This window comes from Pan troglodytes, chromosome 8, assembly GCF_028858775.2.
Source record: "Pan troglodytes isolate AG18354 chromosome 8, NHGRI_mPanTro3-v2.0_pri, whole genome shotgun sequence".
NCBI lineage: Eukaryota > Metazoa > Chordata > Mammalia > Primates > Hominidae > Pan > Pan troglodytes.
The window spans coordinates 88,755,914-88,782,188 of NC_072406.2; the positions used below are offsets into that span (position 1 = coordinate 88,755,914).

Consider the following 26,275-nt stretch of genomic DNA (forward strand, 5'->3'; position numbering starts at 1 on the left):
AATAATTTCCCATTCTTAACTAATTTTTTAAACAACTGATTGCTGTTTGCAGAAGATGCATTGGCCTAAAATGATCATAATCTTTTGTTAGCTTATAATGCTTAAATAGGTCACTTAAATAGGACTCTTCTAATAGAACAGAAGGCCATTATACAGATTAATAAAAATTGATAGAGACTTGAAAATCAGTTATCTCCAATTAAAAGTTCATATGCCAAGAAAAACAAGCCTCTTCCTCCTAAATTATTACTGTGAAAATTTTCAAGCCTATAGAAAAGTTGGAAAAATAGTACATTAAACATACATATATTCTCTACCTCAGTTCACTGTTAATATTGGGCCATATTTGCCATTTCTCTATGTCTCTGAGTCTGCCTGTGTATTATATATACCATTTTATTTTATTCTATTTTATTTTATCTTTCAGATGAAGTTTCATTCTTGTCGCCCAGGCTGGAGTGCAGTGGCGCGTTCTCAGCTCACTGCAACCTCCGCCTCCCCGGCTCAAGCGATTCTCCTGTCTCAGCCTCCCAAGTAGCTGGAAATACAGGCATGTGCCACCATGCCCAGCTAATTTTGTATTTTTAGTAAAGATGGAGTTTCCTCATGTTGGCCAAGTTGGTCTCAAATTCCTGACCTCAGGTGATCCACCTGCCTTGGCCTCCCAAAGTGCTGGGATTACAGGCATGAGTCACTGCGCCTGGCATATAGATACCATTTTAAATGAGACATTTAAATAAATTACAGACACCATCACACTTCATCCCTCAATACTTTGGCATGGGTCTCCTATACATAAGGGCATTTTCCTGTGAAACAATAATACCATTATCATACCTAAGAAAATTAATGTTAATTCACCATTGTTACCTAATATGTGCAGTCCATAGTAATATTTCCCAATTTTCCCAATGGTGTCTCTTGTAACTCTTTTTGTTTTAATCCAGTATTTAATCAAAGTTTATACTTTGCATTTGATGGTTAAGGCTTTTAAGTCTTTTCCAATCTAGGGTGATGGTTCTCAAGGGTAGGCCCCAGACCAGCAGTATCACATCACTGGGGTCTCCGGGGGTCGATCCAGCAATCTTTGTTGAAAGAAGCCTTCCAGGTGATTCTGATGAAACTGAAGAGCGATTGATCTAGAGCATATTCCCACCTTTCCTACTTTTCATGACATTTCATTTTTATCAAAAGCCCAGGTCAATTTCATTTTAGAATGTCCCACATTCTGAATTTTTCTGAATATTCCCTCATGGTTTGATTCAAGTTTAACATTTTGGCAAGCATAGGTGATACTGGGCATATTTACTGCATCATGTTATGAGGCACGTGTTATTTAATGATCCCTTTTCCCCTTCTTAGTGATGCTAAGATTGATCATTTGGCTAACGTAGTTACCGCCAGATGGATCCCCTCTAAAGGCTATGTTCCCCTTTATAATTAATAAGTGACCTAAAGACTGTGTGAATATTTTCTTCCCCAATAAACTTTCACCCAATAGTTGTAACAGCCATTGATAATACTTGCCTGAATTACTATGTTGGCGTATGGTAATTTTTCTAATTTTGTCACTCCTTCTATATTAATTAGCTGTCATTTTTTAAATAAGAGCTTTCTTTCTTCCCTTGCATTTATTTGTATTTATATTTGTTTAAATATTATGATGGACTCATACTTATTAAAAAATCAAATGTATCAAATAATTACTATCATCATTCTTTCCGATATTCAAATAGTGCCAAATTTGTTCACGAGAGAGCTTCTTCAGACTTCTTTCTGTGCTCTTTCCCTGCTTTCTGGCACAACAAAATGTTCTAGGCTTACTGTGTACATTCTCTGCCCCACAACATGAATCAGCCATTTCTTCCAGTAGCCCTTGTTATTTTGGAAACCAGTATGTGGATGCTAGATGCCCTACACACGTGCATGACTTGAGCACATGTGTGCACACACACAGTCATATGTGTGTATTTTAATCATAATTTCTTACAGATCCCTCCAATTCAAATTTGCAGAGCTATTGTCACCTTCTTCTTATGCTTATCTTTTCTTTCTGTAGGTCAGAAGTCTGACCTTGGTCTTCACTGAGCTAAAATTCAGGTGCCAATGGGGTTGTACTTCTTTCTGGAGGCCCAAGGGAAAATTTTGTTTTCTTGCCTTTTCCAGCTTCTAAAGGCCATACATATTCCTTGCTCCTGGCCCCTTCCTCCGTTTTCAGAGCCAGTGACACTGCACCTCTCTGACAGCTTTTCCATCGTCACATCTGCCTCTCTGATGACAGTCTTAAAAGCTTCTTTTTTTTTAAGGAGTGATGTGATTAGATTGAGCCCACCCAGATAGTCCAGGATAATACCCCCATCTGCGAAGCCTCTCTTGCCATGTCACATAACGTATTCACAGGTTCCAGGGATTCAAGTGTGGACATCTTGAGTTATTCTGCCTACCTACCTCATCTTCCCTCATTCTTAGTTTTATTTCTCTTCTCTCTGAAAATCCTGACTTTTAACAACCTCAGTATATTTACACATTTTCTCTGTTCTACAATATACACAAAATAATTTGAGAAGGATAATAGCAATAACACTAACAACAATAAGCCTACTAAGTTAAAGCTCAAGATTTCTTTGTAGTTTTCTGTTACTTAGAATATATTCAGGCATGTAGTTGAAGTACTGTGTTCCAAAATTACTTTAATTAATTTCTTTGTGTAGTTGTACTATAGATTTAATATACAATTAGGTTCATTTTTTTCTGTTTGTATACAGACTTAGGGTTCACATTTTCCATCCTTTCCAATTTATTTTATTTTTTGAGTGTGTAAACTATGCGACGATAAAAAGAGACATATTCAGAGAAGTCCCTGTACCATCCATATCCCCTTTACCCTATTTCTACCCACCAGCTACACATTGTCATTCTTAGTCTCTGGTTTATCCTTCCCACATTCTTTTTGGAAAGCATAGATGGACATGTGTATATGGGGTTTTTTTTAACCTTGTTTTTACTTCTTTCTTACCAAAAAGTAGCTGAGTTTATTGATTTTGTTTTTGCTTGTTGCATTTTTATTTAACAGGATATCTTGCATATATATGTATATTTATATACAGTTATATATACATATATATCTGTACACACACACACACACACACACACATATATATATACAGTATATCCTGGGAATCACTCTATATTAGGTAGTCATGGAAATCTTGAAAGGAGTAATTATTAAATTCTTAAATACGTCTTCTGGATTGTTTAACTTGTTACAACTCTGTATAATATGTGTGACTTAACACAACTATAAAAAGGCATGCATTGAGAGAAAATGTCTTGTATGCCTTCTGCCCACCTCTTCCCTCCCTGAGGCAGAGCTAATTTTTTTCCTATGTTTGCATAACATTTTGTATATTAAAGTATTATAGCAACTTTTATTATAGTTATTTTTATTTGACAAACCATCTCCCTTTCTGGCCTGCTAGTTCCACAAATGTACAAAGAATTTCTCTCTTTCCTTTTCTTTTTTCTTTCTTTTTAGAGGTGGGAGTGAGTAGCAATGATTATGCCTGGCATATGGTGTTTCTCCATTTACTTATTTTGCCTGAAATTCCATTAGAGATTTAGTCAGTTGGTCTATTTTTATAATAGTGTCTATTTTAAAAAAGGTATAACATCCTAATATGTATTAACTTATCAGAGACTAGCCACTTCTTAGAAAAGCTATGAAAGGTCAGATGAGAAAAAAGGACAGTGGTGTTTGGATTCTGTCTCTGATAGAAACCCCAAGGAAGGCAAGGAAGAGTACAAGGGTTGTAGATACTCTAGGGAGAAGAGAGGATGAATCAAGGAAAGGAAAAGAGGAGACAGAAAGAAAAGGTCTGTATCATGATGTCCACTATGTGAGGTACTCACAGCACAGGAAATCTGCCTAGATGATAATAGGAGTGATGTTCATTAGGAAAGAAATAGCCCCAAGGAGTTTTTTCTTTACATGCTAAGAAGCTGAGGCCCAGAGAGATGGAACAGGTTTCCCAGGGCAATAGCACTAGGAACTGGAACTGCAGACTTTTGAGTCCACCATATCCACCCTGAGTTGAGGTGATCTTTCTTATGATCCCGAGAGGGAACCTTTGAAATCAAGCAGGCACCCCTACTTCCCCAGGGGTGGGCAGAGGGCCTGAGCAATCCCTCCTTTTAGAGCACTTTGCAGCTGGGCCACTCATCTCAAGATTGGAATGTGCCATCTCCATCTTTCCTGACCTCCTTCAGTCAAGTCAGCTGTATTTGTGGAGGTGCATTGTTCAGTCTCAGAGCATTGTTTAAATTTAAAATCAATAGAGAAAAGTGAGCCAGCGAGAGGCACAGACTGATTAAGTGCTGTCTATATGAAGAGGTTTATCTTCTGCCACATTTCTGTTGAAAGCCTGAGAAACATGAATAGGATGGAGCAAAGTGAAAACACATTAAAAATTATGTCAGATACCAAAATGCAGTAAAGCAACTGCATCTTTGACAGGTAATCAAGAATTGGGTGACTTTGAGTTCTGATTTGGCATAATGATATCAACATGTTCACACACACACACATTCCTTGTATACACATAACACATACAAGATACCCACACGAAGTAGACACACAACATGTACTGTGTGTATTGTATAACACAACTTACATAAAGACACACAGAAGACACATACAACACACATACAAACACCCACATGCCCATATTCAACACACATGCACACAAAACATGCAACATACATTAGTGCCTGCACACATGTGCACATGTGCACACATTGAGCAACACAATAAAGATGTAACTTTTCCATCTCCCAATTCATTCTACATTTTTATTTTGATGAAAAGATAGCAGTAGAGGGGGAAATCTCTTCATCAGAAAATACAGTGAAAAAATTCCCAAGACATTGTCATGTATTACTGGTTATTTTTGGTGGTGAAGAGAATTATTTGAAAACAAAGACGGCTTTCACAAAGCCTCTAAAATACAAAAGATTTAATAACATTTACATCTGTGTATCAGCCATGTCTGTAATGCGAGTCATGAATAACACATAAACCAGAGCACGGAAAGAACAGAAGTGCTCACACATCATTTAAAATCCAACCCACCCCTTCGTCGGTGGAATCAAATACACAGCAGGGGCAGTTCCAGTTGCTACACACACAATAGAGTCATTGGAAATGAAAACATATTAATTATGTTCCTTAAGGTTAGGAGAGAAATAGCAGGATTCACTAAACCTTTCTAACTTCTCTGTTGAAAATTTGTACCAAAGAGTACATCCTGGGTTGCCTCTTTATTTTTCCCAAGAAACTGCAGAATGAGCATGTGTATTTGTTCTGTTTTACTGTTTATTCGAGTCTGCACTTGGGGCTCAGACTTGCCTCATTGTTGTACTGAAAATGGAAGAAAGTTGGCTTGGGAAGATGGATCTTTGTTACGAGTGAATAACTTGCAAAAAAAATTACTTGTTTTAAATGCTTGACAATACCTGCACAAGTCCCAGTGGTATATGTGGAAATTCTTGCTGCTATGAAATGAGTCATATAGTATCCAGACCTAGCACCCATGGAGCAACATGTTTGACCATGAAGGAAATCATTCCTTAGTCTGATTTGGATAACTGTCCATGGCCCAAATTTGGAATTGTATGTTCCTAGGTCCATTCATTTGGCTCCTATGTATATCCAGGGTATCCAGGGATCTTCTAGGCTGGTGAGAGATCATCAAACTCTGCTAGGAGGCAACCTCTAGTGCCCTAATAGAGAAGGGTGAAGCCGGGAATGGTGGCTCACGCCTGTAATCCAAGCACTTTGGGAGGCCGAGTTGGGTGGGTTACTTGAGGTCAGGAGGTCGAGTCCAGCCTAGCCAACACGCCAAAACCTCATCTCTACTAAAAATACCAAAATTAGCCAGGCATGGGGGCACATGCCTGTGATCCCAGCTACTTGGGAGGCCAAGGCAGGAGAATCACTTGAACCCAGGAAGTGGAGGCTGCAGTGAGCCCAGATCGCCCCACCGCTCCAGCCAGGGCGACAGGATGAGATTCCATCTTAAAAAAGAGAAGGATAAGTTCAGGGAAAATTGAGCCGATGATTTTTGGGTGAGTTCATATTTATTCTTTAAGTCAGTATTGTGTTTTTGTTTCCAGGGGTAAGAAGATGTTCACATAATGCTAATGTTAGATTAGCACATTTTGTTTGCAGGCTTTTGTTTTGGCATTTATTTCTCCTTCTTCCTCTGCTCACTATTTCCCCTTCTACTGCTAGGCTTCCTTCTGATGGTGTCAGAACACGGCATGCCAGTCCAGAGTAGTTTAAAACGAGCTCTGTAAATGTCATGGAACCCCTGCCTCTGCCTCCCCTATGTGTCTCATTTCAGTGTAAAATTTCAAGCACTGCCCTGTCCTTACACCGCAAAAGGTTAATAGTCGTCTTTTTTTTTATGTGCTGTAAATGCTCAATTCCTAAGGATAGTGTTTCAGGGCAAGTTGAGTGTAATTGCTAAATAATATAGTAATTCTCTTTTTAAATGAGTCATACTTGCGTTGTTCCAGATGCTCCTGCATGCATGTGTGTGCATGTATACATGCATGCATGTAGGTGTGTGCACGTGTGTGTGTGTGTGTGTGTGTGTGTGTGTGTGTAGGCAGGCATGAGTGAGGCCTCCCCTTGGGGGAAGTCACAGCCATCTCATAGGAGTTTGCACATTTACACATTTGGGTTTTAAATGTTGTGCCACATCCTGGGCTTTTAGGTGCTGCGGATTATGTATAATAGATGACCTGCATTTACAGAGATGTGTGCTATACAGATGTAGATGTTATTATAGCTTTTATATTTTATGTTCTTGTTGAAAGATCATTTTGTCTTTGAATAATATGGCCGCTCAATTTTTTTTGGAGGGGAGGGGGTTATCTTTAAAAGAGAATATGAAATGGATATTGCACATCATATATTTCTTAAAAGTAATTTGGAATTTTAGGGTCTGGGATTGGGGCTGACTGATACACTGCCGTGATGAGATATAACCGCTGGAAAATAACAGCACCTGCACATGCCTGCATCTGTCTAACCTCATAATTCACTTTCACATTGGATTATGGATGTCTGCGTTCAGTGAGTCTATCTTCCCTTTAGGTATTATTTCAGCCCTTTGAGATAATAAGGAAAGTTTAATTGCGTTGTTAATTGATTTTTTGCACAACATTATTACCTTGATTGATTGCAGAGTTGATGAAAATGTTAGACACAGGCAGCGTGGAGTATCAGCCAGGCAAGGAGTGGGAGCCTTGTGGAGAATAGATAACCTTGATGTTAAGAGCTATATCCTTCAGATATGTCTTCCCTTGACATATTGATGGCCCCTGAAAAGGGAAAAGCTGATTGTATGCAGAATGCAATCATTAAACCCACTTCAGCTCACTGTTGATTAATTTGTTTTTTCCTGAAGGATCTAGTTATAGGGAAGGCCTCACTTGTACCAACCACAGCCATTTTCCAGGTTCCAGACTGTGCTTAACCCTCTAGGTGAAGGGAAGTGAGGAGGCTGGCTTGCCTGAGACGGGAAGATTATCTTAGGGTGCGCAGGGTGTGTGCTTAAGGCTCACAAGGTGTCTCCATGCTCGGGAACACTCTATGTCCTTCACCATAGTGCTGATTTTCCTTAAATTATTGATTCTTTAAAATGCCAATAGCAAGGAACCCTTCACTGAGACCTGGTGTAGGATGAAACTGTCACTTGGAGATTCTCAGGAAGGTGTTCACCAGTCCAGTGGTGTCGAGAGAGACATGGCACTCAGGAGCTTTTATTATACATTAGGTAAAACCCTGCATGAGATTGCCCCCATGATTGGAGAATCTAGTTGTTATTGGGGTGTGCCTGTGTGTGTGTGTGTATGTGTGTATGTGTGTGTGTGTGTGTGTGTGTGTAGAGAGTGATGATAAGAAGGGATTTCTGCAGACAGTTTCTTATATTGTCAATTACTCCTCTCCCTGGCCTTATATGACACTTTCTTAGAAAAGTTTATTGAAAGCCATCATCATTTTTTCTGAGTCCAGGGCCATCTTCATGGTAGCAAAAATCAGGTTGATTGATTAATAGGACTTCTGTCCTGTTTCCCTCCCCTCAACTCACACCACTTCATTCGCAACTGCCCAACCCTGCACAGAGACTCAGTGGGCTGAATTTATGGGCAAAGAAGTTGCCCCTCTGGAAGAATGCAAGCTCTTATACATGCAGTACTCCTAGAGAGCCTCATCTTCTAGGGAGAACGGATTGCTTCTTCTGCCACCCCCTCGCCAGCTTCCATGTTTATTACTCATGGAACATTCTGGCTTATTTTGCCCTCTTCTTTCCTTTGTGGCTGTGCCCAATGTTCATTCAAATAAAATTTCAATTGTATAGCATTGCTGGAGGCCTACCAATAGTTACATCAGCTTCCTGGAGTCCTGAGCCCCCCCAGGAGAGGTCATGTGGGCTTCTCCCTGCACCACAGAGCACCCTGTAGACGGAATTCTCTGTGTGATGCTAAGCACAGTTTCTCCTCAGGCTGCCCCACCCCCTGCATTATGAGTCTTCCTTCTCCTGAACTCACCACTGGTGCTCAGGGAGTCTAATATCCATAGAGTCTTGGCCCTCAATTACCGTAATGGCTTATAATGAGATTTTGGCCAAGTAGCAGGTAGCAGGTTATTACTTCCTGCTCAGCATGGGCAATGTCTACACTGTTAATTTGTGTTGCCGAATGTGGCTTAGCGCTGGGCATCAAACTGTCGGAGCCAGATGTATTCTATTAGGTGCGAGGCTCACATTGGCCCATGGGCAATTTTTTCCCCCCAATATGGAAGCATGTTAACTCACCACAGGGTGAATCCTGACAAATTCAAGCCAGCCAAATAAAAGGGGTGATATCCCAAGCCATCAAAGTAGTACATTCTAGGGACAGATAACACCTGGTACCACCCACTGTCAGCAGTGTCTCTCTGACTGGGGCATTCTATTGATAGGCAAAAAACACACCCATCTTAATATTGCTGGAGAGGCTCTGGTGCCTTCATTAAGTTTTAATGAGCCTGACCCTAATGAAAGCCCTTATAACATGCTCTTCTACTATTTTCCTTGTCTTTATCTTGGGCAGAAAAAAATGTACAGAGGTTCATATAACTCTTATAACCTGCTTTCTACTATTAATTCTTCCTTAACCTACAGTTTCTTGCATTAACATATACATACACATATACATTTACATATATACATGCACACACACACACACACACACACACACACACACACAGCTTTTTCCCAAAGCAGGTTAGAGGATGGGAAGTTGAAGATCAGGAAATTATGAACATATTTTATCATTTGGCACTGGGATGAGCTAGTGTCCAAGAATTATGCTGTGCTTTCTGCAACAACAGACTGGGTCATTTTTTGTGAAGCAAACTTCTTTCGGTTAGATTATATATCATCAGATTCCCTTTGTTTTCTTTTCGGAGAAAGCAATTTAGGGTGTGCTGGAATTAGGAAAGATTATGGTGATATCAGTACAGGAAGAGTTTGTTTGGATTCTAATGAAGGGCAGGTGGAGACTGGACCAATGGGCCCAAGTAAGGAAGGCCTTTTCCCCAATCCTTGCAGGGTTTGAATTATGACAAACCCAGTTGTTACAGGGTCTGCTTAATTTTATTTGAAAGGTTTCTTTTTTTTTTTGTTTTTTGTTTTGTTTTGTTTTTGTAGCTTGAAGAATTAGGAAAACAAGAAAGCAACTTGTCTTTATTTTCAGTGACTCTCTTGAGAAATTTCAGCCTGCAGAACCAGACAGAACTGTGGATGTTCCCTGCTTTTGATGTAAGCTCTCTAATAGGAACAGATCTGAAGCCCAAAAGCAAATTTCTGCTTGAGAGCAAAGCCAAAATTCCCATTCAGACTCTGCAGGAGGACCGCCACTGCTCAGATTTCTTCATACAAGATTCTGTCGGTTTTGGGGGAGTCCAAAGTCTTTCTGTGAAATTTTTCCTGCAAGTTATTTTTTGGTTATACTCCATAAATGATTGTTCAGATCTATTCTACTTATCCAAAGAAACTGTTTTCTTCTTTTTTCCTCTTAATGTAATTGCACATCACTAAAATTTGAATGTTTATGGTTTTTGTTTTAGATAAAGAGCTGGAACAACCTTTTATTATTATTATTATTATTATCATTATTATTATTATTTAGGTATCATTAGCTTTCAGACTGCTATTGGGGATAAAATAAAACCTCCATTTACCAAAACTCAAGACACTAGAACCCTCAGTTAACCAGATTTTTAGATCTCTGATTTTAGACAGTCTTGATTTTACAAGAATAAAAAGTAATGTCACGAGTTTTACTTTTTAAAAAGAAATAAGGGCCCCTCAGTAGGTTGTCCTAAAACAGTGTTTCTTAAAGATGGTCCCTCAGCATCGGCATCACCTGGGAACTTGCAAAAATGCGTACTCTTGGCCCCAACTCAGATCCATGGAATCAGAAACTCTGGGGAATGGGGCTTGGCAAGCTGTGTTTTAACAGGCCTTCTCAGTGATTCTGATGCATGGGCAAGTCATAGAACCACTGTCCCAGGGCCAACCCATACATTTCTACCTATAACTGTCCAGGGATGTATAATAAATTCTGGGGTTCAGAATAAGTATGCTGAGATCTTTTCATCTATTCCACAATTTAAAAACAATGTACTGCATACCTACTGTGCCCTTGGCTTTACGATGCATGGGCGAAAATCTATTGTTTTCGATTTTTTGGAGCTCATATAAGCAGGAAATCCTAAGATCTTGAGAAATGTTCAATCTGCAGTCTTCCCACCCCAGCTAATCTCCTAACTGTACTATCCTCACTAAAGGCACTCAAGAAATACTCAGTTGTGGTCACTATGATTACCTAGTAAGACAGTGAAACTGACTTTGCTTTTAGTGTCTTATGTGTGAAAATTCAAAAGGGTTTCTAGCTAACCATGAGTTAATGAGATAATTTAATTAACAAGGACCCAACATTCTCCCAGTGACTAGTCAGTCACATGACTGTTATATTAGGAAAGCTAAGAAGATGTGTGAGGGCCATTTTATACTTGCCTCACTGACCACTTGAGAGGCCTCTCGGCTGAAATGGAGAATAACACCTGGACCCAGCTCTGGTTTCCCCTGCCTAGAAGGCCAGTAACTCCAATTTGTGTTTACTCCTTCCCTGATTGAATCCACTCATGTATTTTTATCCTATAAAATTCTAATTTAAAATGCCATTCCCTAGAATGTTATACCTTTATTGCTGTTTGTTTGTTTGTTTTTTAATAATGATATGTTTGAAATATCTAGAAGCCCACAAATACCTCTTTCTCCTAAAGGGAGGTGATCATTTGTTGTTCCAGGCATGAAAATAGTTACTTGACCCATGTACCAGAGACCAACGATGGGGATCAGATGAGGATCAAACAGCAGCTGGAATTATTGTCATATTTTTATCTGAGTAGCTTCTGCCTCTCTTTTTTGATGACACTCAGACCAGGTACCCTGAGAGGGAAGACAATGCTAGGTAGATTTGGGGGGAGGGGGAGCATTAAAAGAGGATAACTTTGTGTGTATTGATCCATTTTTCATTTTTATTTATTTTTACGTTTTTTACTTTTTTGACTGTCAAATGATGGCATATCTTTTTGAACTTTCGTGGTAAAAATGATGTTTTCCCCCTAAGAAATGCAGGAAATCTTTAGTATTTTGAATGCTTCTTTACATTTGTGGAGGTGATATGCAAAAATCCCCAATCTCTGAGCCTGGAAGATTAATTAGAACAATTGATGGTAAAGAAATACAGTCCCTGAAATTGAGGCAAGAAGAACCCCAAAATGGGGGGCAAGGAGTGTCTGATAGCCCCATTCCTGAAAACTTTCAGCACAGATTGACCAAACATGACATACTGATCATTAAGGAACCTATAATTGGTGACCAAAAGCACAGTGTGGCTGTAATGGCTCTCCCTGAATAGTTGCCGCCATTTATTTATTTATTTTTTTAAAAGCAAGCGGCTGCTTTCCTAAATTCATGCTGCCCTCTAGTGGTGATGCTCCCGACTTCAGCTGGAAGGTGGAAAGGATGAATGTAGAGATAATGGCGGGAATGGAGGAGGTGGTGACGGGGTGGCTTTTTCCTTTCTTTCTTTTTTCTCTCTTGTCTGAAAGATGTTTGAGTTTCTCACTCAAACATTGAGAAAGAAACGTGAGGCCAGAGCACTTGACCACTGTCCGCTTTGACTGACAGCCTGGCTGATGTGACATCCATCACGGACCCGCACTGAAGGGCACTTCACAAATCTGAAGGGATTCGCATCCCATCTCGGCATGCACTTTGGAATCCAGCCCATCTCAAATCCATTAAGCCCTACTTAGAATACAGACATAGGAGAGAAGGGAAATACACTCACACCAAACTAGTCTTGCAGTTCAAGTCTCTCTCTAAGAAAAAGCAAGTAAGAATGAGCCTGCTAAGTAAGGGTGTGGGTGATCTTTGATGTTCTCCGGAGACCCCTGGTTCCTGTGAACAGGACTGAACAAATAAATAATGAATTTGAAAAGTAAGCGGAAAAGCAAAATTTATATTCCTGTCGCCAAGGCAGTATCTTATAATTCAGGGATATTTCTGGGCTAGATAGAGTTGTATGGGTGCCTGGTCCGGTTCTGTCACCTTCCAAAAGCCAGTTGGAACCTTATTTTTCTCCGCTGTAAAATGAAAGAATTTACCTAAAATGAGGTTCTTTAAATTCTTTCTCAGCTTGAGAATCCTCCAATACAGTTAAAGAAATACTTACAAAGAAAAGTTTACCATTCTGTATTGAAGCGTACTAGGCAGTACAGCAAATCACAGAGAATCCTTATAGGATAGTATAAACAATTCATTGTTTAGGAAGTCAAGAATAAAAACTGTTTCAGCCTTCATCTTTGGCTTGGACCAAAAAAAAAAAAAAAAAATGTAACCTAAGGCTAAAAAACAAAATTTGGACTGCTAAGAAGATTTAGCAGTTTATTTGGGGGTTGGGGAGGAGAGGGGTTGTTGGAGTAAGGAAATATTTACCATGGAGTTTGACCTCTCATATTTATAATACATTTCTGTTTGATTGAAATACAATGTGTATAGAGGTAGGAGCCAAAAAAGGGAGCTCCCAATAAAGGGGGCTAGTGAGCCCACCCTCCAATCTGAGAATCTTTCTGTCAGTTGGTACTCACTTGTTACTACCCCCAATCCAAAAAAAATAGGAAATTAAAAGGCATTGACATCTAAGCAAAAATACATTGTCTGTTTCCTTTCCAGGATTCACATAATGGAAATATTCCCTGCCAGATAATGTTTAATCTGTTAGCCTAATATTTCTTTCATGTGGAAAGGACTGAATGGCCCACTCAGTCCGGATAGAGCCACAACACCTGTAACCTGAGTGTGGGGTCCAGGACCCAAGATGGGAGAGTAGCGAATGTCACTAAGGATCTGCTCAAAGATGCAGTTATTTCTCAGACTTGGACCAGCTTTTCCATTTTCCACTGACAGATTATATGACAGACTATATGAGGAACTTGCCCTGCATTTTTTTCACCTCTCTCTCCTTCCCCACCTCCCCTTCTTCTTCTAAGATGACAAGCCTGATTTCAGCTGCCCTGGGAGCCCAGGGTACGTTTTCTAGAGGCTCTGGTTTGTCACACGACAATGAGCCTGCCCACTCTGTGACTACCTGTTTAGCCTCCCTGGTCTGGGAGGCTAGCCCCACAGCCTTGCCGGCTGATCACCTTCACGACAAATTTTGCCAATATCCCTTCCCTGCTGACTGACTTCCTTCCCCTGTTTTTCCTTCCCTACAAACAAGTGGGTGAGACTTGACAAGGCCCAGCATTTGTCTGAGCAGGCTGTATAATCTGTCCTCTCCCAGTGGAAAGCCGCACTGGACGGGTCTGAGCATTGGAGTCAAATGCCCTCTTGTCAAAAGGATAGGTTGCCTGGCATTTTTGCTAGCTTTCTTTCCAGGTATGGTGCATCCTAACCCTTGAATTGGTGCTCCACACTCTAATATTTTGTCTGGCATTTGGTAGAAGACAGCATATCAGAACCCCACAGTTTAGACCCTATCATGCACTTGGTATTCACCTTTGTCCTTCATACTCTTTGTGCTAAGAAGTGAATAAAAACTAGTGTTTACTCTACTTTATGATAACAATGTTGGTAGAAACAATCAACCTGGGAAAAAAAGGACAGCAACTAATCCTGCACGTAATATAATTTATGATGAATGAAAAACCGACCAAAGATTTATATCTTGTTGATATATTGAAAACCACACAAATACATGGGGAGGAATTAACCTTGATAGAAATAATGAAAACAAAATAAAATTGAAATGAGCTAAAACTACACACAATAAAATTTGTTGACTAAAGTTTAACAGCAGACTCAAGTCTTCTTGTCACAATTTAGATCTGCAATATTTTACGCAAGAAAATGGGACTTTGTAAAAATAAATGACTCTAAAAGAGATTTAGAAGATGTAATCAGCACAATTTAATATTTGGCCAGAGCTGATTGAGGAATTTAACCTTACTGTAAAAATTACGTGATAAAGAATTGATCCCATTGAAAATAAATTCAATAAAATGGAAATGAAAATGTTAAAAATAGAAATGGCTTTTTGTATTTAAAAATTGATTAAGGAATTAAATTGGCTAAATGGAGTTTGCTGTGAATAATTAATGCTTTCTCAAAGACAAATTACCAGACTAGTTTACATGTTTGTATTTATAAACCTGAAGTCAAAGCATTCCTGGACTCAAAGTTGGAGAATTCAAATGTCTACCAATGCAAGACATCAGGGTCAGTGTAGCAGGGTAGGAATACCCCTTGTGGTGTTGTTTTTGTACAGTGAAGGTGAAACAGGAAGCATGGTTTGAAGTGGTCACTGCGGTATTTAGCAAGGACAGTGTGCAGTATCCCCCCACTCCCCCCCCCCCCGCCCCCATGGTGCAAGAGCCCTAACAGAGGTTTTGGGGGTTATAGCATGCACTGTTGCAATGCAGTACCCCATTCCCACCCAATATGCAGATGATAAACCGAGACACTTGCCTGAAGTCATGCTCAGCTAGGTTGGGAAACAAGTCTCACACTTTTTTTTGCCTTCTCCACCCTCCCCTGGGTAAGGTGGAGAGCCTTTCTTCATTTCATCTCCAACCTAAGGCATCTCAGATGTGCAGCAGATGAAGGGAAAATATACTGGGTGGAGAAGAAGGTCTTTGTCCTCCTTCTTCAAAAACTGCTTCCCCACAATCTCTTCCCCTAAGACCTTTTAAAGTCTCTCTTCTTTATTTTGTCTTAGTATTTAAGTAGCTTACACTGAAGTAGGATGTTGTGCTAGGAGCCTGTCATTTCTCAGGCTCCACTAAATCCTGTGTGATAGCCAGAGCAGAGCTGATAGCACATCACATGGGCTGACCTCAGGGTATTGCTCCAGCTACTTCTCAAGATCATAAAACATGGGTGTTTATTCCTTTCCAGTTCCCCATGTATTCACGGCCTGCACTTAACAAAGACCGAGGAATGTGCTTTCTGGAGAATGTCCCTTCCCACTGTAAGATGTTTACAGCTCTTTAGGCCAGACGATAATGTTCACTGCACTTCTCTCTTTTCAACTAGATGTTGTGATTGCTTTGTTTTTGTGGGAGGAAAGTGTTTGGGGTAAAAACACCACCACAATTTAGGAACTGAGGCTGTTGCCTCCTATTACTCTTTGTTGTTCAATGGGGCAAATATTTAATCTGTATATATTTTCAGAGTGTTTCAAATGTCTGAAGTCATACCAGAGGTTAAAAGATGAGTGTCCAGCAATTGACATTCCTTACTTTGTGGATTCTGTGTAAATTTTGTGTACATGATTATTTTAATGGTATTAATTTATTTAACAAATATTTATTGAACATCTCATCTGTACCAAGTGCAGATGCTCTCCAACTTACGAAGGTTCAACCTATAATTGTTTAACCTTACAAAGCTGTGCACATCTGATAGAAGATGTAACCCCATTGTAAGTTGAAGGGCTTACAACTTCAGATAGTTTCAAGTAATGATGCATTTTTGATTTACAATAATTTCAACTTACAATAGGTTTATTGGGATGTAGCTCCATGGTAAACAAGATGCTTCTGTATGGTTTTAGGTACCGGGTGTTAGAAATTGGGGAGGAGGGAGAATATTATAGGGGATGACACATTTATGGACATGTATAGAGTCCCATGGAAACATTGTTCTAGAGCCTTCTGCAGTGGACCAAGACGCTCCTGATCACCTTTTCCTCTCTGTCACTGGGCCCATCTACCTCTTCACAACATTGTTATCACCTTTTGCAGGGGTCAGGAGGTACCTAGTTCCTTCGTTTCTCATACAGATGAGAGAACAGGAGTTCTGTGGGGGAACCCTTCATCCCCTGCCTCCATCCTAGGGGTAATGATAAACTCCTAGTATCACAATGGGATCAAGATATGTTTGTGATTTCATAGCTACATTTATAAACTCATATGAAATAGCATTTAAAATAATGATCCCTAAAGTGATGACTACCAAAACTAACAATAGTGATAATTATTCTATTTTACAAATATAAATGTGTTGGTCCAACCTGCACTCCAATGTCAAATGCATTTTTGTATTTTTATATGCAGATTGTTTTTCACCACTAAAATATTAATGACAGACCACTTGCTTTGATGGCTAGGCTTTAGTTCTGTTGAATACGGAGTTATGAGACTTGGGCTTATGCCAAAGCCAGTGAGACACAGCCTAGTTAGTGGTCAGCACTTCTAGCTGTATGAAATGCAGATTGCAGGAAAGTTAATGAAAACCCTTTCCTCAAGGATTTTGGGGTCCTCCAGAGGCCCCCTTCTATCCAGGTTATACTGTGGGGTTACAGGCTGGATGGGTTTCAAGGGATGACTTAGTCCAAATCAATTTTTTTATTGACTGACCTGTTGAATTTGTCTCCTGCATCAGGCAATATTGGACCTGGTGTTCTCATCTTCATAAGGAAAATATTGGAAAATGCCAAATCACCTATTTCAGAGCTAAAATGAACCTCTGAGATTATCTGGCCCCTTGCCCTTGTTTTACAAATGGGGAAACCTGCCCAGTGAGAGAAAGGGATGTGTACATGGTCATATGACTGTTGGGGCAGGGCTGGATCTAAATGCAGGTCTTCCCCCACTTCCCCTTACTAAATAGACTATTGAACTGCAGCTGGAAGTGTGAGGCCATCCAGGAATCAGGGAGTCCAGGATGCTGGATGAATGGATGTGCAAGAATTCCCTTCCCTGGACTGGGCTCTCAGGGCCTCCCCCAGCAAAATCTCTGGTACTGACCCTGCAGTCCCAGCCTCACATCCAAGAAAGGAGGCTGATTCCCACCCACTTATGCAGCCCCAAGGTTATAACTTAACCTGCATAATAAGGACGTCCATTCCAGAGGGGGAAAACATGGGAAAGATAAAGGGCCTCTTTAAAACAGATTCTTCGTGATACATTTTTTTCATAATTATAGCTTTAACAGCTTATGGTGATGGGAAAGCTGGCTACTTAAGAAAAATTAGGAGTCTCATTTGGCAGGAGAGAATTCCCCAGGGGACGATGCCCCGTCATTTTTCAGGGTCTCTCGAAAAGAAACCCCACACAGACAGCTGCACGTCAGCCTGACACAGGGCAAGCCTGCTTTACTCACTATGGCCAAAGCCAGATCTTTTAATTAAAAACACTGCATATGCCATTAAATGTGTTGTTCCCCCTCCAGTCCCAAGAAGTTGTAGTTTGAGGAGATACAAACAAATGAATCCGTTGCAGATGTGCAGAGAAACCATTGCCTACTGAGTCACAAACTAGCGGGTTCCCAAATTCCAGCCTCGGAGTGCCTCCCCATCAAAATGTTCTTTGCAAGCAAACTGTTCCCTCCGTAATTTTCACAGTTGATGGCAGTTGCCATGGCGGGAGAAGAAGGGCTGTGGGGAGGGCGAGGGAGAGAGAAACACAATGCCACCTCACTTAATTTACGAGCAGAGCCTCATATTTTACAAATAACCTTCATGATAAATAAAGGCCTGTGGCCACACATGGGACTGTGCTGTTTTGTGCATGTTTGCTTTTCCTGGTTAATTTTATTTATTTATTTTTGAACACAAAAGTCATATATTGGGGGTAATCACATCCCGACTCTGAGCTCTGGGAGGAGACTCACAGAGGCAATTCTCGCTTAATTTCAGCTGCTGGAGATGGTTTGAGTTTGACAATTTCAGCCGATTCTTACCATTGCTAGCCAGAGCACCTTTCTCCCCGGGCGAGCACCAGCAGCTGGATCTCATTTTCAACTGCCAGGCCGTCCCCACGCCTTCCTGGAGCAGCCCACAGACTGAGTGCCGTCCTTTCTGGGAGTTGATTCAAGGTGACAGCTCCTCACACAATGGCCTTCTGATCACCTCAAGTAGCCAAGATATCAGTGGGGTCGGGCGTGCTCCTCCTGCAAATTCGAAATTTAGATTGACTGAGGTTATCCTTAGGCCCCTTGACCCCACCACTCCAGCAGAACAGAACTGCCAGGACCTTTGCAGCCACAGTGAGTTTTGTAATGATGTCTGGGGAGAGATGTTCTGCAGGGACAGGCAGAGAAGACCCCAAGTGATGGGGAGTGATGTCAGCTTTCGTTAGAGCCGCAGATAGCGTTAGAATATCCTTGGCATAATATGGCGCTGGTATCTCTGTCAGTATCTCTGTTTTCTGTCACCGCACACAATCCTGCGCCTGTCTGCAACCCTGATGGTGTCTTTTCAGATCAGGCTGTTGCCAGCACAGAGACTAGCTCGGCTCTTCACCACACAGCCCCTTTGTTTGAAGTCTGCCCTTTTGTCATTAATGCACTTGATGTCTATTTAAATCTGACAGTGAATGCAGTATCTGTTTTCCTGTCAAGAGATCATTGACAATATTAATACCTCATGTCCTTGCCTCATTTTCCAAGCGCTGACACCTAGCCGCAGTCTCCTGCATTCATCAAACAGCCTTCTCTCACCAGGATGTCTATAAACATTCTTGCTTCCAGGCCCAAAGAAACAGGGTAGGCCTTAAAAAGGACTTTTATCAATGCCAGCCAGAAAGAAGGCTCGGGAATGTGGCACAGAACACATCCCAGCCCACGTTCCAGGAGCATCCAGCCTGTTTCTAGGGCGGCACTTGCCATTCAAGTTGCATGTAAGTGAGATCTGGAGTTGAAGTTTACCCTGGAGAAAGGGAAGAAAAAAAAGCAGTTGAATCCGTGAATGTACTGGAGAGTTTACTGGAGAGAGGGCACTCATGGTGGGTGGTGTGTGTGTGTGTGTGTGTGTGTGTGGTGTGTGTGTGTGTGTTTGCCTTTCATCCTTTTGCTTAAGAGAAAGATTGTGTTCTTTATGATATCCGACAGACCTATCTGTTCCTTTTTATTAAAATTCATGTTATCCTAGTGCCATAGAAAGAAATTAACATCCTTTGGCCCCATGCTTCCACATTCTTCAGGGTTTATTTGAATCAATTATGTTTAAGGAAGCCCTCTGTGGATACCTGGCAGAACTGAGGCACTCCCACCCAGGCCTGTAGTGGATGCTATTCCTGGAGCAGAGCCTGATCAGCCAAGCCCACAGACCAGCAGGATCCTGGCATGGGTGACAATATTAGTACAATGCTGATGGCTGCATAATTCAGCACGATAAAGGAAACAGCTCAATGCCAACAACTAAAAGAATAATTTAGGTACCAAGAAGGGTCTCAATGAGGTTCCATCCAAGCTCAAAGTTTCCAGGCACCAGACCAATACTGAAAACCAGAAATTGGGGATTAGGGGCCAAGGAGAAAGCATGACCAAGGAGGAGGAATGAGCCACAGTAAACTTGCTTATGGGAACATGGCAGGAAGTAAAACTAATGAGAGTGAGCCCAAGGCCAGCTTTGAGGCCGTGGAACAATGTCACCCTCTCTCCATTGCCAACTCTGATAGACTATTTGACCCCAGCAATTTCTAGCTTTGTTCCAAGCCATCCAAACCAGGGAGCATCTGCTCTGTCCTTAAAAGTTTCTAAAAGTCATTTTGATCCTTATGTAAGAATAAGGTTTGAAGTTTTGTAGTGGAGAAACATCTCTTTTACAGTTGCAAAAATATTTACTACTTAGAACTTCTGATGTGAAGAACCTGGTTAATTTCAAGTGCTAATTTATCACAAATTAACCAAAAAAAAAAAAAAAATGGGCTTGTTGGTTTCACACTATCACACTGATGGAAAAAAAAAAATCATCATGTCCCTAGGTAGCTATTTTCACAGGCAGATTTGTGGCTCTTGAATGAATGTCTTATGGACATTTCCTTTCTTTGTTTTTTTCTAGTTGTGTACAGTTCAGAGACTCAAGTCCGATTAGCGCTAAGACAACTCTGTCCAACTGAATTTAAAATAGGTTTTTCTAAAAATAGAAGAAAATAAAAATGCAGGTGGCAAAAACAAAACAGATTTTTCCTTGATAATCCTACAGAGCTTTCATAATAACTATGGAAGTGATTTCTTATGGGCATTTAGAATAAATAATTAATTGATTAAAAAGTTCAACCCTATTGTAGGGGCATTTTTCATTGTTAAGTCTCCTACAATCTCCTTGAATGAGAGGAGAGCCTTAATACGGAGCCACAGAGTTACTTAAAGTAAAACTGAAAATGGAAATCAAATGCATTCTGACCGGAGAAAGAGAGTTCAGGATGCCTGTAAGAAGCCATTTAATGGGAGGCTCTTGTTCCTGTCCATGTGGTGTTTTTTCAGTTTTTTTTTGTTTTGTTTTGTTTTTTTGTTTTTTTGAGACGGTGTCTCTCTCTGTCGCCCAGGCTGGAGTGCACTGGCGCGATCTCGGCTCACTGCAAGCTCCACCTCCCGGGTTCACGCCATTCTCCTGCCTCAGCCTCCCGAGTAGCTGGGACTACAGGCACCTGCCACCACGCCCGGCTAATTTTTTAAATATTTTTAGTAGAGACGGAGTTTCATCATGTTAGCCAAGATGGTCTTGATCTCCTGACCTTGTGATCCACCTGCCTCGGCCTCCCAAAGTGCTGGGTTTACAGGCGTGAGCCACCACGCCCGGCCATCCATATGGTATTTTGTCAACACCACCTCTCTTCCTTACTCATCCCATATGTGCTCAATGCCTGGTGCCTGCCAGAATTTGGAATATTCTCTCTGGAAGTTAACAATATTGCTTCATGATAAAGGGTATCAAAATAGTCACATTCTGGGAAGATTGTTCTACATCTTTTACTTGGGCTGAGTTCATCTTTAAACTCTTAATTTTCCATTCTTTGAAACTCTACTAAGGGAAACTGGAGTGAGGAGAGGCTACATTCTGGGGAGTAATTGGCCAAATTAGAAAAGTACCTAGCATGTGGAAGAGAAGTCATGCAGAAAGTGATATTCCTAGGAACTTGTAGTGACATTTTATTTCAATGTCAACTCTGAGGTTGACAGAATCTTCTTGTCTGTGAGGACAAAAAGGGAGAGTTCTTCCCTTCTGGAGCTTCATCCACTTTCTGCTGCCCATTGGATCTATGATTGTCTTGCATGTCTCCTTTTCAGCACCTGTGTTTCCCTGCTATGCTAAGTGTGCCACCTGTAATGATGTGTGTCTTTTTATTTGCAGGTGTCCTGGGGAAGTGTCGCTACGTTTACTATGGGAAAAACTCAGAGGGCAACAGGTTTATCCGAGATGACCAGCTCTGAAGCCAACTTCTGTATACCTTCACCCATTTCATGAAAATAAAATCAAAAGGGAAATCAAAAATAAAGAAAACGCTAAAGGAAAAACAATAGCCCACACTGCCTCTCTTTGGGAAAAGCTATGACTTCAGCTTTTGGTACCTTCCGCTGACTTTGCCAGGCCTGTCAAGATGATCCTTCTGCCTTAGACTGAGTGGTCACATAGAGATTGACATGATTGCCCTTAAGCAGGTCTCATCCACCAGGGTGACAGACAGCGGTGGCGAAGCAACAGGGCTGACAGCATGAACACCATGATAGATTGCCTGGTCCTGCCACTGCTCACAGGGGAGCAGAGGTCACACCTGGGGCCTCCCTGGACATGCTCAGTGGCTGCAGTCAAGTGAGAAAGACTGTCCTCAGCTCGCCTATTGAATTGAAATCCCTCCGATACCATCATGCTGTGGGCTTATTTTTAGTGAAATAGTCACAGTTTAGGGGACGGCCACTCTCCCTCACTCCTTTTAAATCTTAACGTCCTGTATTCTGCATATACATAGCTCCCGTCTCTTCCCCTCCACCTTCCTTTAGCATCGATTTTATGACAGGTGGTGCATTTCAGTTTGCAGTTTTTCGGAGAACAAGGTATAACTTCCCAGCCAGGTCATACATTTATGGCTGGCTTCATGTTGCTACAATCCCTTTATTGGCGTAAATAGCTTTCCCTAAATCCCTGACTGCAAAAGCATGGACTTTTATCTTGTTTCATTCAACTCTAAATCCACTTCTTGCCCTGAATATGATGCAGTGTAAGGCAGTAAGGCATCTTTCTCAGCACGAGGGTTTGGTTGCACCAGGGACTCTTATTTATTAATTTATTTTTAACTGTACACACTTCCAGTGATGCCTGTGGCCATACTTGTGCATGGGGCTGGCTTGCTCCTTTGGGTGCTATTTAAAGGGAGTGAGGTGATGAAAGATAGAGTGAAGGGTCAGGGGTTAAAAAACAAAATTAAGACCGTTGAAAACACCCACCAGACCAAAGAGTTTTTATAGAAGGCACCTTTTGGATTTTGCATCTTTGTCATGACCTCTCAGAAATCAAATCCACAGGTTGTGAGATGGTGCTATGTCTTCCTGTATGCTTGGCTGTGCACTAGCACTAATGTCACAAGGAACATAAGTGTGATCATTGCTAGTTGGGTGACTCTAAGTTTATCTAACTTGCTGGTGCACCAGTCAAATCACTCTAGAAGATGTTCAAAAGGTTGATTGTTCTTGACACGATAGTGTTTATTTTTCTGCTTCTTCTGTTTAGACCAAGTGTTCATTGTCCTCCCAGTATTAGGTCAGTTTGATGACAGCAAAACCTGAAAGAGAATCTCTCCAAGTTATAGATACTGAGGGACTAGGAGCTGCTATTGTAAAACTATGGGGACTCAGAATCCCTAAGCTGCCCAAGGAGAACCTACTTTCTCAGCTCTAGCCCGTTTACATAGCCTCTGGCCCACTGAGTCAACACAGGCCTTGAATGACATGTATTGAGGCTGGCAGGAGTCCCTGTTTGAGATTACGCAACCTTTGTTAATCAGTTCTTTAGACAAGTTAACATTAAAATCCTCAAAACCATGAATAATTGGAGAATGTTGAATGTTTGCCTTTATCTCTCAAATCCATTAGTAACTGGAGTTGAGTACCTTTTCTCTGTTTGATCTACAAAACAGCACTGGAAAAATGCTTTAAATTATCTGCATTTGGTCCCACCCTGGGTCATTGTTTAGAAGCATCAACACATGTTTTCTCCCTGGCATAATATGGGCAGCCACAGTTCTGTGCAAGGGCAGCTAGACGAGTCAGATGTCATATCCAATCTAGCCACACATATATCCTTGTCTTTGTAAAAGCCTTTAACCCTGCCTCAAACAATAAAAAAGCACTTGTGAACTGACCACAGAATTTTTCCATCTTTATTTTTCTTACTTGTTTACTTTTTTTAATGTCAGAACCATTTGTATCATGCGCAGGAATGTCTCCCTCAATGTGAGCTTTGGAGGCAAAACATATTTTTGGAATGAGTTATTGACCACATTGTTTCCCTCTCTTTGGGTTGTTTATTTTCTTCCAGAATGGTGTAATAACTTTAATTAAGATTAGCTTTAATTATTAATTACCTAAAGGCCGTCACTAAGGTATATTCATCTTATTGACAGAATTATAGTCAGCTTTGTTTCTCTTAAGCAGGGATAGTGATAATGAAGTGCTGGGTTGGTTACAGTTCCACTGTGTGTTAACCAAAATTTGCTGTGCTAGAGCTAGACTTTGGTCTGAATTGGCAGAGGTAGAACCCATGTTGCATGTTTATCCTAAATCTGTAGGAATTTCCCAAACCTTGTTTTTCAAAGTTGAGAAGTAGAAAGTAATAAATTCAATCAGGGCCCAGACATGTTTTGTACCCCCTTTACCCTTTGGTCTTTCTTCCTTTTATCCTATTCCACTGAGCTTGTTCTTTGGGGATTGTGGTGCCTGACATCACTGTCTTTCCTCCCCTAGGACACTGACTTGAATGGAGAGACCTCGGCAATTCAAGGCTGTCCTGCAGCTCTCTGTTGCCTCAGCAATGTCAGGACGACTGTCTCTTTCCTAAGTAACATAATTTTAAAGAACAATTTGTTCCTTAGGGAATAATGTCTTGGATTGTGGGGAATCCTATTAAAAGTACAACTATTGCAGTCATTTGCTTTTACTTTTACCAGCCTCGCTCATAAACCCTCCATCTGTTTGTTGCTTTAAATAGAAGCACATTATAAGAGATTATCACTTGATCAGGCTGCATGTCTGAGTGTTGTGTGTTTTCACATACTCGTGTGTACTAAGGAATAAAAGAAAGCAAACCCCAGATTCTGGATGAAAGGATTTTTCATTTGTTTGTGTGTGTGTGTGTGTGTGCATGTGTGTGTTTCCAGCGGAGATGTATCTTGCACATTTTCAAGGGAAAAATGTCTTTCTTGCTGTTTTCAAGAAATAACCTGGCTGTCTTTCTTTTCTTTGTTAACATGCAGACCAAAAACAATCCACAGGACCCTTTTCATCAAAACAATAATGGTGTTTAGTACTTGCTACTTGCAAGGGCAGCCTAAATCAGGTCTGTGTGGCTGCAACACAGGTAATGCCCAGCGTGGACACAATAGTACCCATTGAGACTCTTCCCTGCTGTCCATCATTGTAGCTGATCCAATGTGACCTTTGACCACTTGCTTCTTCCGGTTCTGTTTCCAGGAAGAAACCTTCACTGAAGAAGGGCGCTACCACTACTCGATTCTCTCTAAGTTGTTCAAATACCATGCAGGAAACTGACTGTTATGAGTAAGACCTGGAAAGGAAAATGACACCAGAGAAGCACAAAGAATGTTGATTACCTGTTTATATGACAACTGGACCATCGGCTTGTGGTACAGTGTTGTGTATTACTTCTTCTAATGCATCAGCAACCCCTCAAATGACCCAAAGAACATTGAAAGCCACAACCACTGTTCAAAATATTGTCTTCCTACAAGTTGACCTGAAATTTCCCAGCATTGGGAGTTCCCATCCTTTGGGTAATTATAATGCTAAGTGTTAATTTGTCACTTTGTGGTTGGGATAGGTCATAAATTGTGTTATTTGTGCATATTATCATATAAGCACATGCTAATTCTTCTAGAGTATCTTGGAATGTGGCCCAGAGAACAACCAACCTGGGACAAGGGAATTTTGCTAAGAAACAGTAGGGGAAATTCTAAGTATGGAATGTGTATGGGGGAGAGTTGCTATAGTAGGAATGATATAAATGGCAATAAATGGGATTATGCCAAGAGACAGAATGCAGCAGAATTAAAATGTGGCATCTTCATGGATAGGAGTAAGTTGAGAAGGAAAGGGAAAAGATAGTTTTCTGCCAGTTAAAAGGTTTGCTGATATTCAGCACTACAGTGATGTTTAGGGATATTTTATCCTCAAAATTGAATCATCTTTCATATAAATGAGTGTCCACCAATTTAATGTTTTACAAGATTTTCTGCCCAACACAATGAAACAGCATGGAAAAGATGGTTCATGGAGCACTGTGGGAACAAATGATCGTGGTGGCTGCATATGGACAGAGATGACTGTGGCTGGTACCTAATATTCTACAAACTCAGCATCCTAAGGCAAGTGCCTCAGCTCTGGAGTGGCTAAAAAATACAAGGTAAACTTATGATCTGGGCAGTCATATGAAAGAGAAAATAGTTCTATGGTCATGGGAAGTCTTCGTATATTCATCAAGTTCAGAGGTAGATGGACACCTTGACAAGATAACATAAAAAAAAACAAAAATATTTAAAGAAAAAAACGAGTGCCTGTATATGGGGTAGAAGATGCTGGCAATAGGATTTAACTGTTATTGGCATGCAGGCAGCGAATGAGAACTTAGCTCATAGGAA

The 26,275-nt window shown here is 40.8% G+C and overlaps 1 protein-coding gene across 8 annotated transcripts in view; it reads left to right on the forward strand.

The window, feature by feature from the left end:
- Nucleotides 1–24,711, forward strand: part of LRMDA (leucine rich melanocyte differentiation associated) — a 1,132,554-nt gene extending 1,107,843 nt beyond the window's left edge. For 3 of the 8 annotated variants that reach the window (XM_054659441.2, XM_063780391.1, XM_054659443.2), the window contains one exon: nucleotides 21,760–24,711. In XM_054659441.2, the coding sequence (XP_054515416.1) occupies nucleotides 21,760–21,839 (80 nt within the window). In that variant the 3' untranslated portion in view covers nucleotides 21,840–24,711. The other 5 variants (XM_054659440.2, XM_063780388.1, XM_063780390.1 and 2 more) reach the window with 3 other exon arrangements.
- Nucleotides 24,712–26,275: the final 1,564 nt, after the last annotated feature.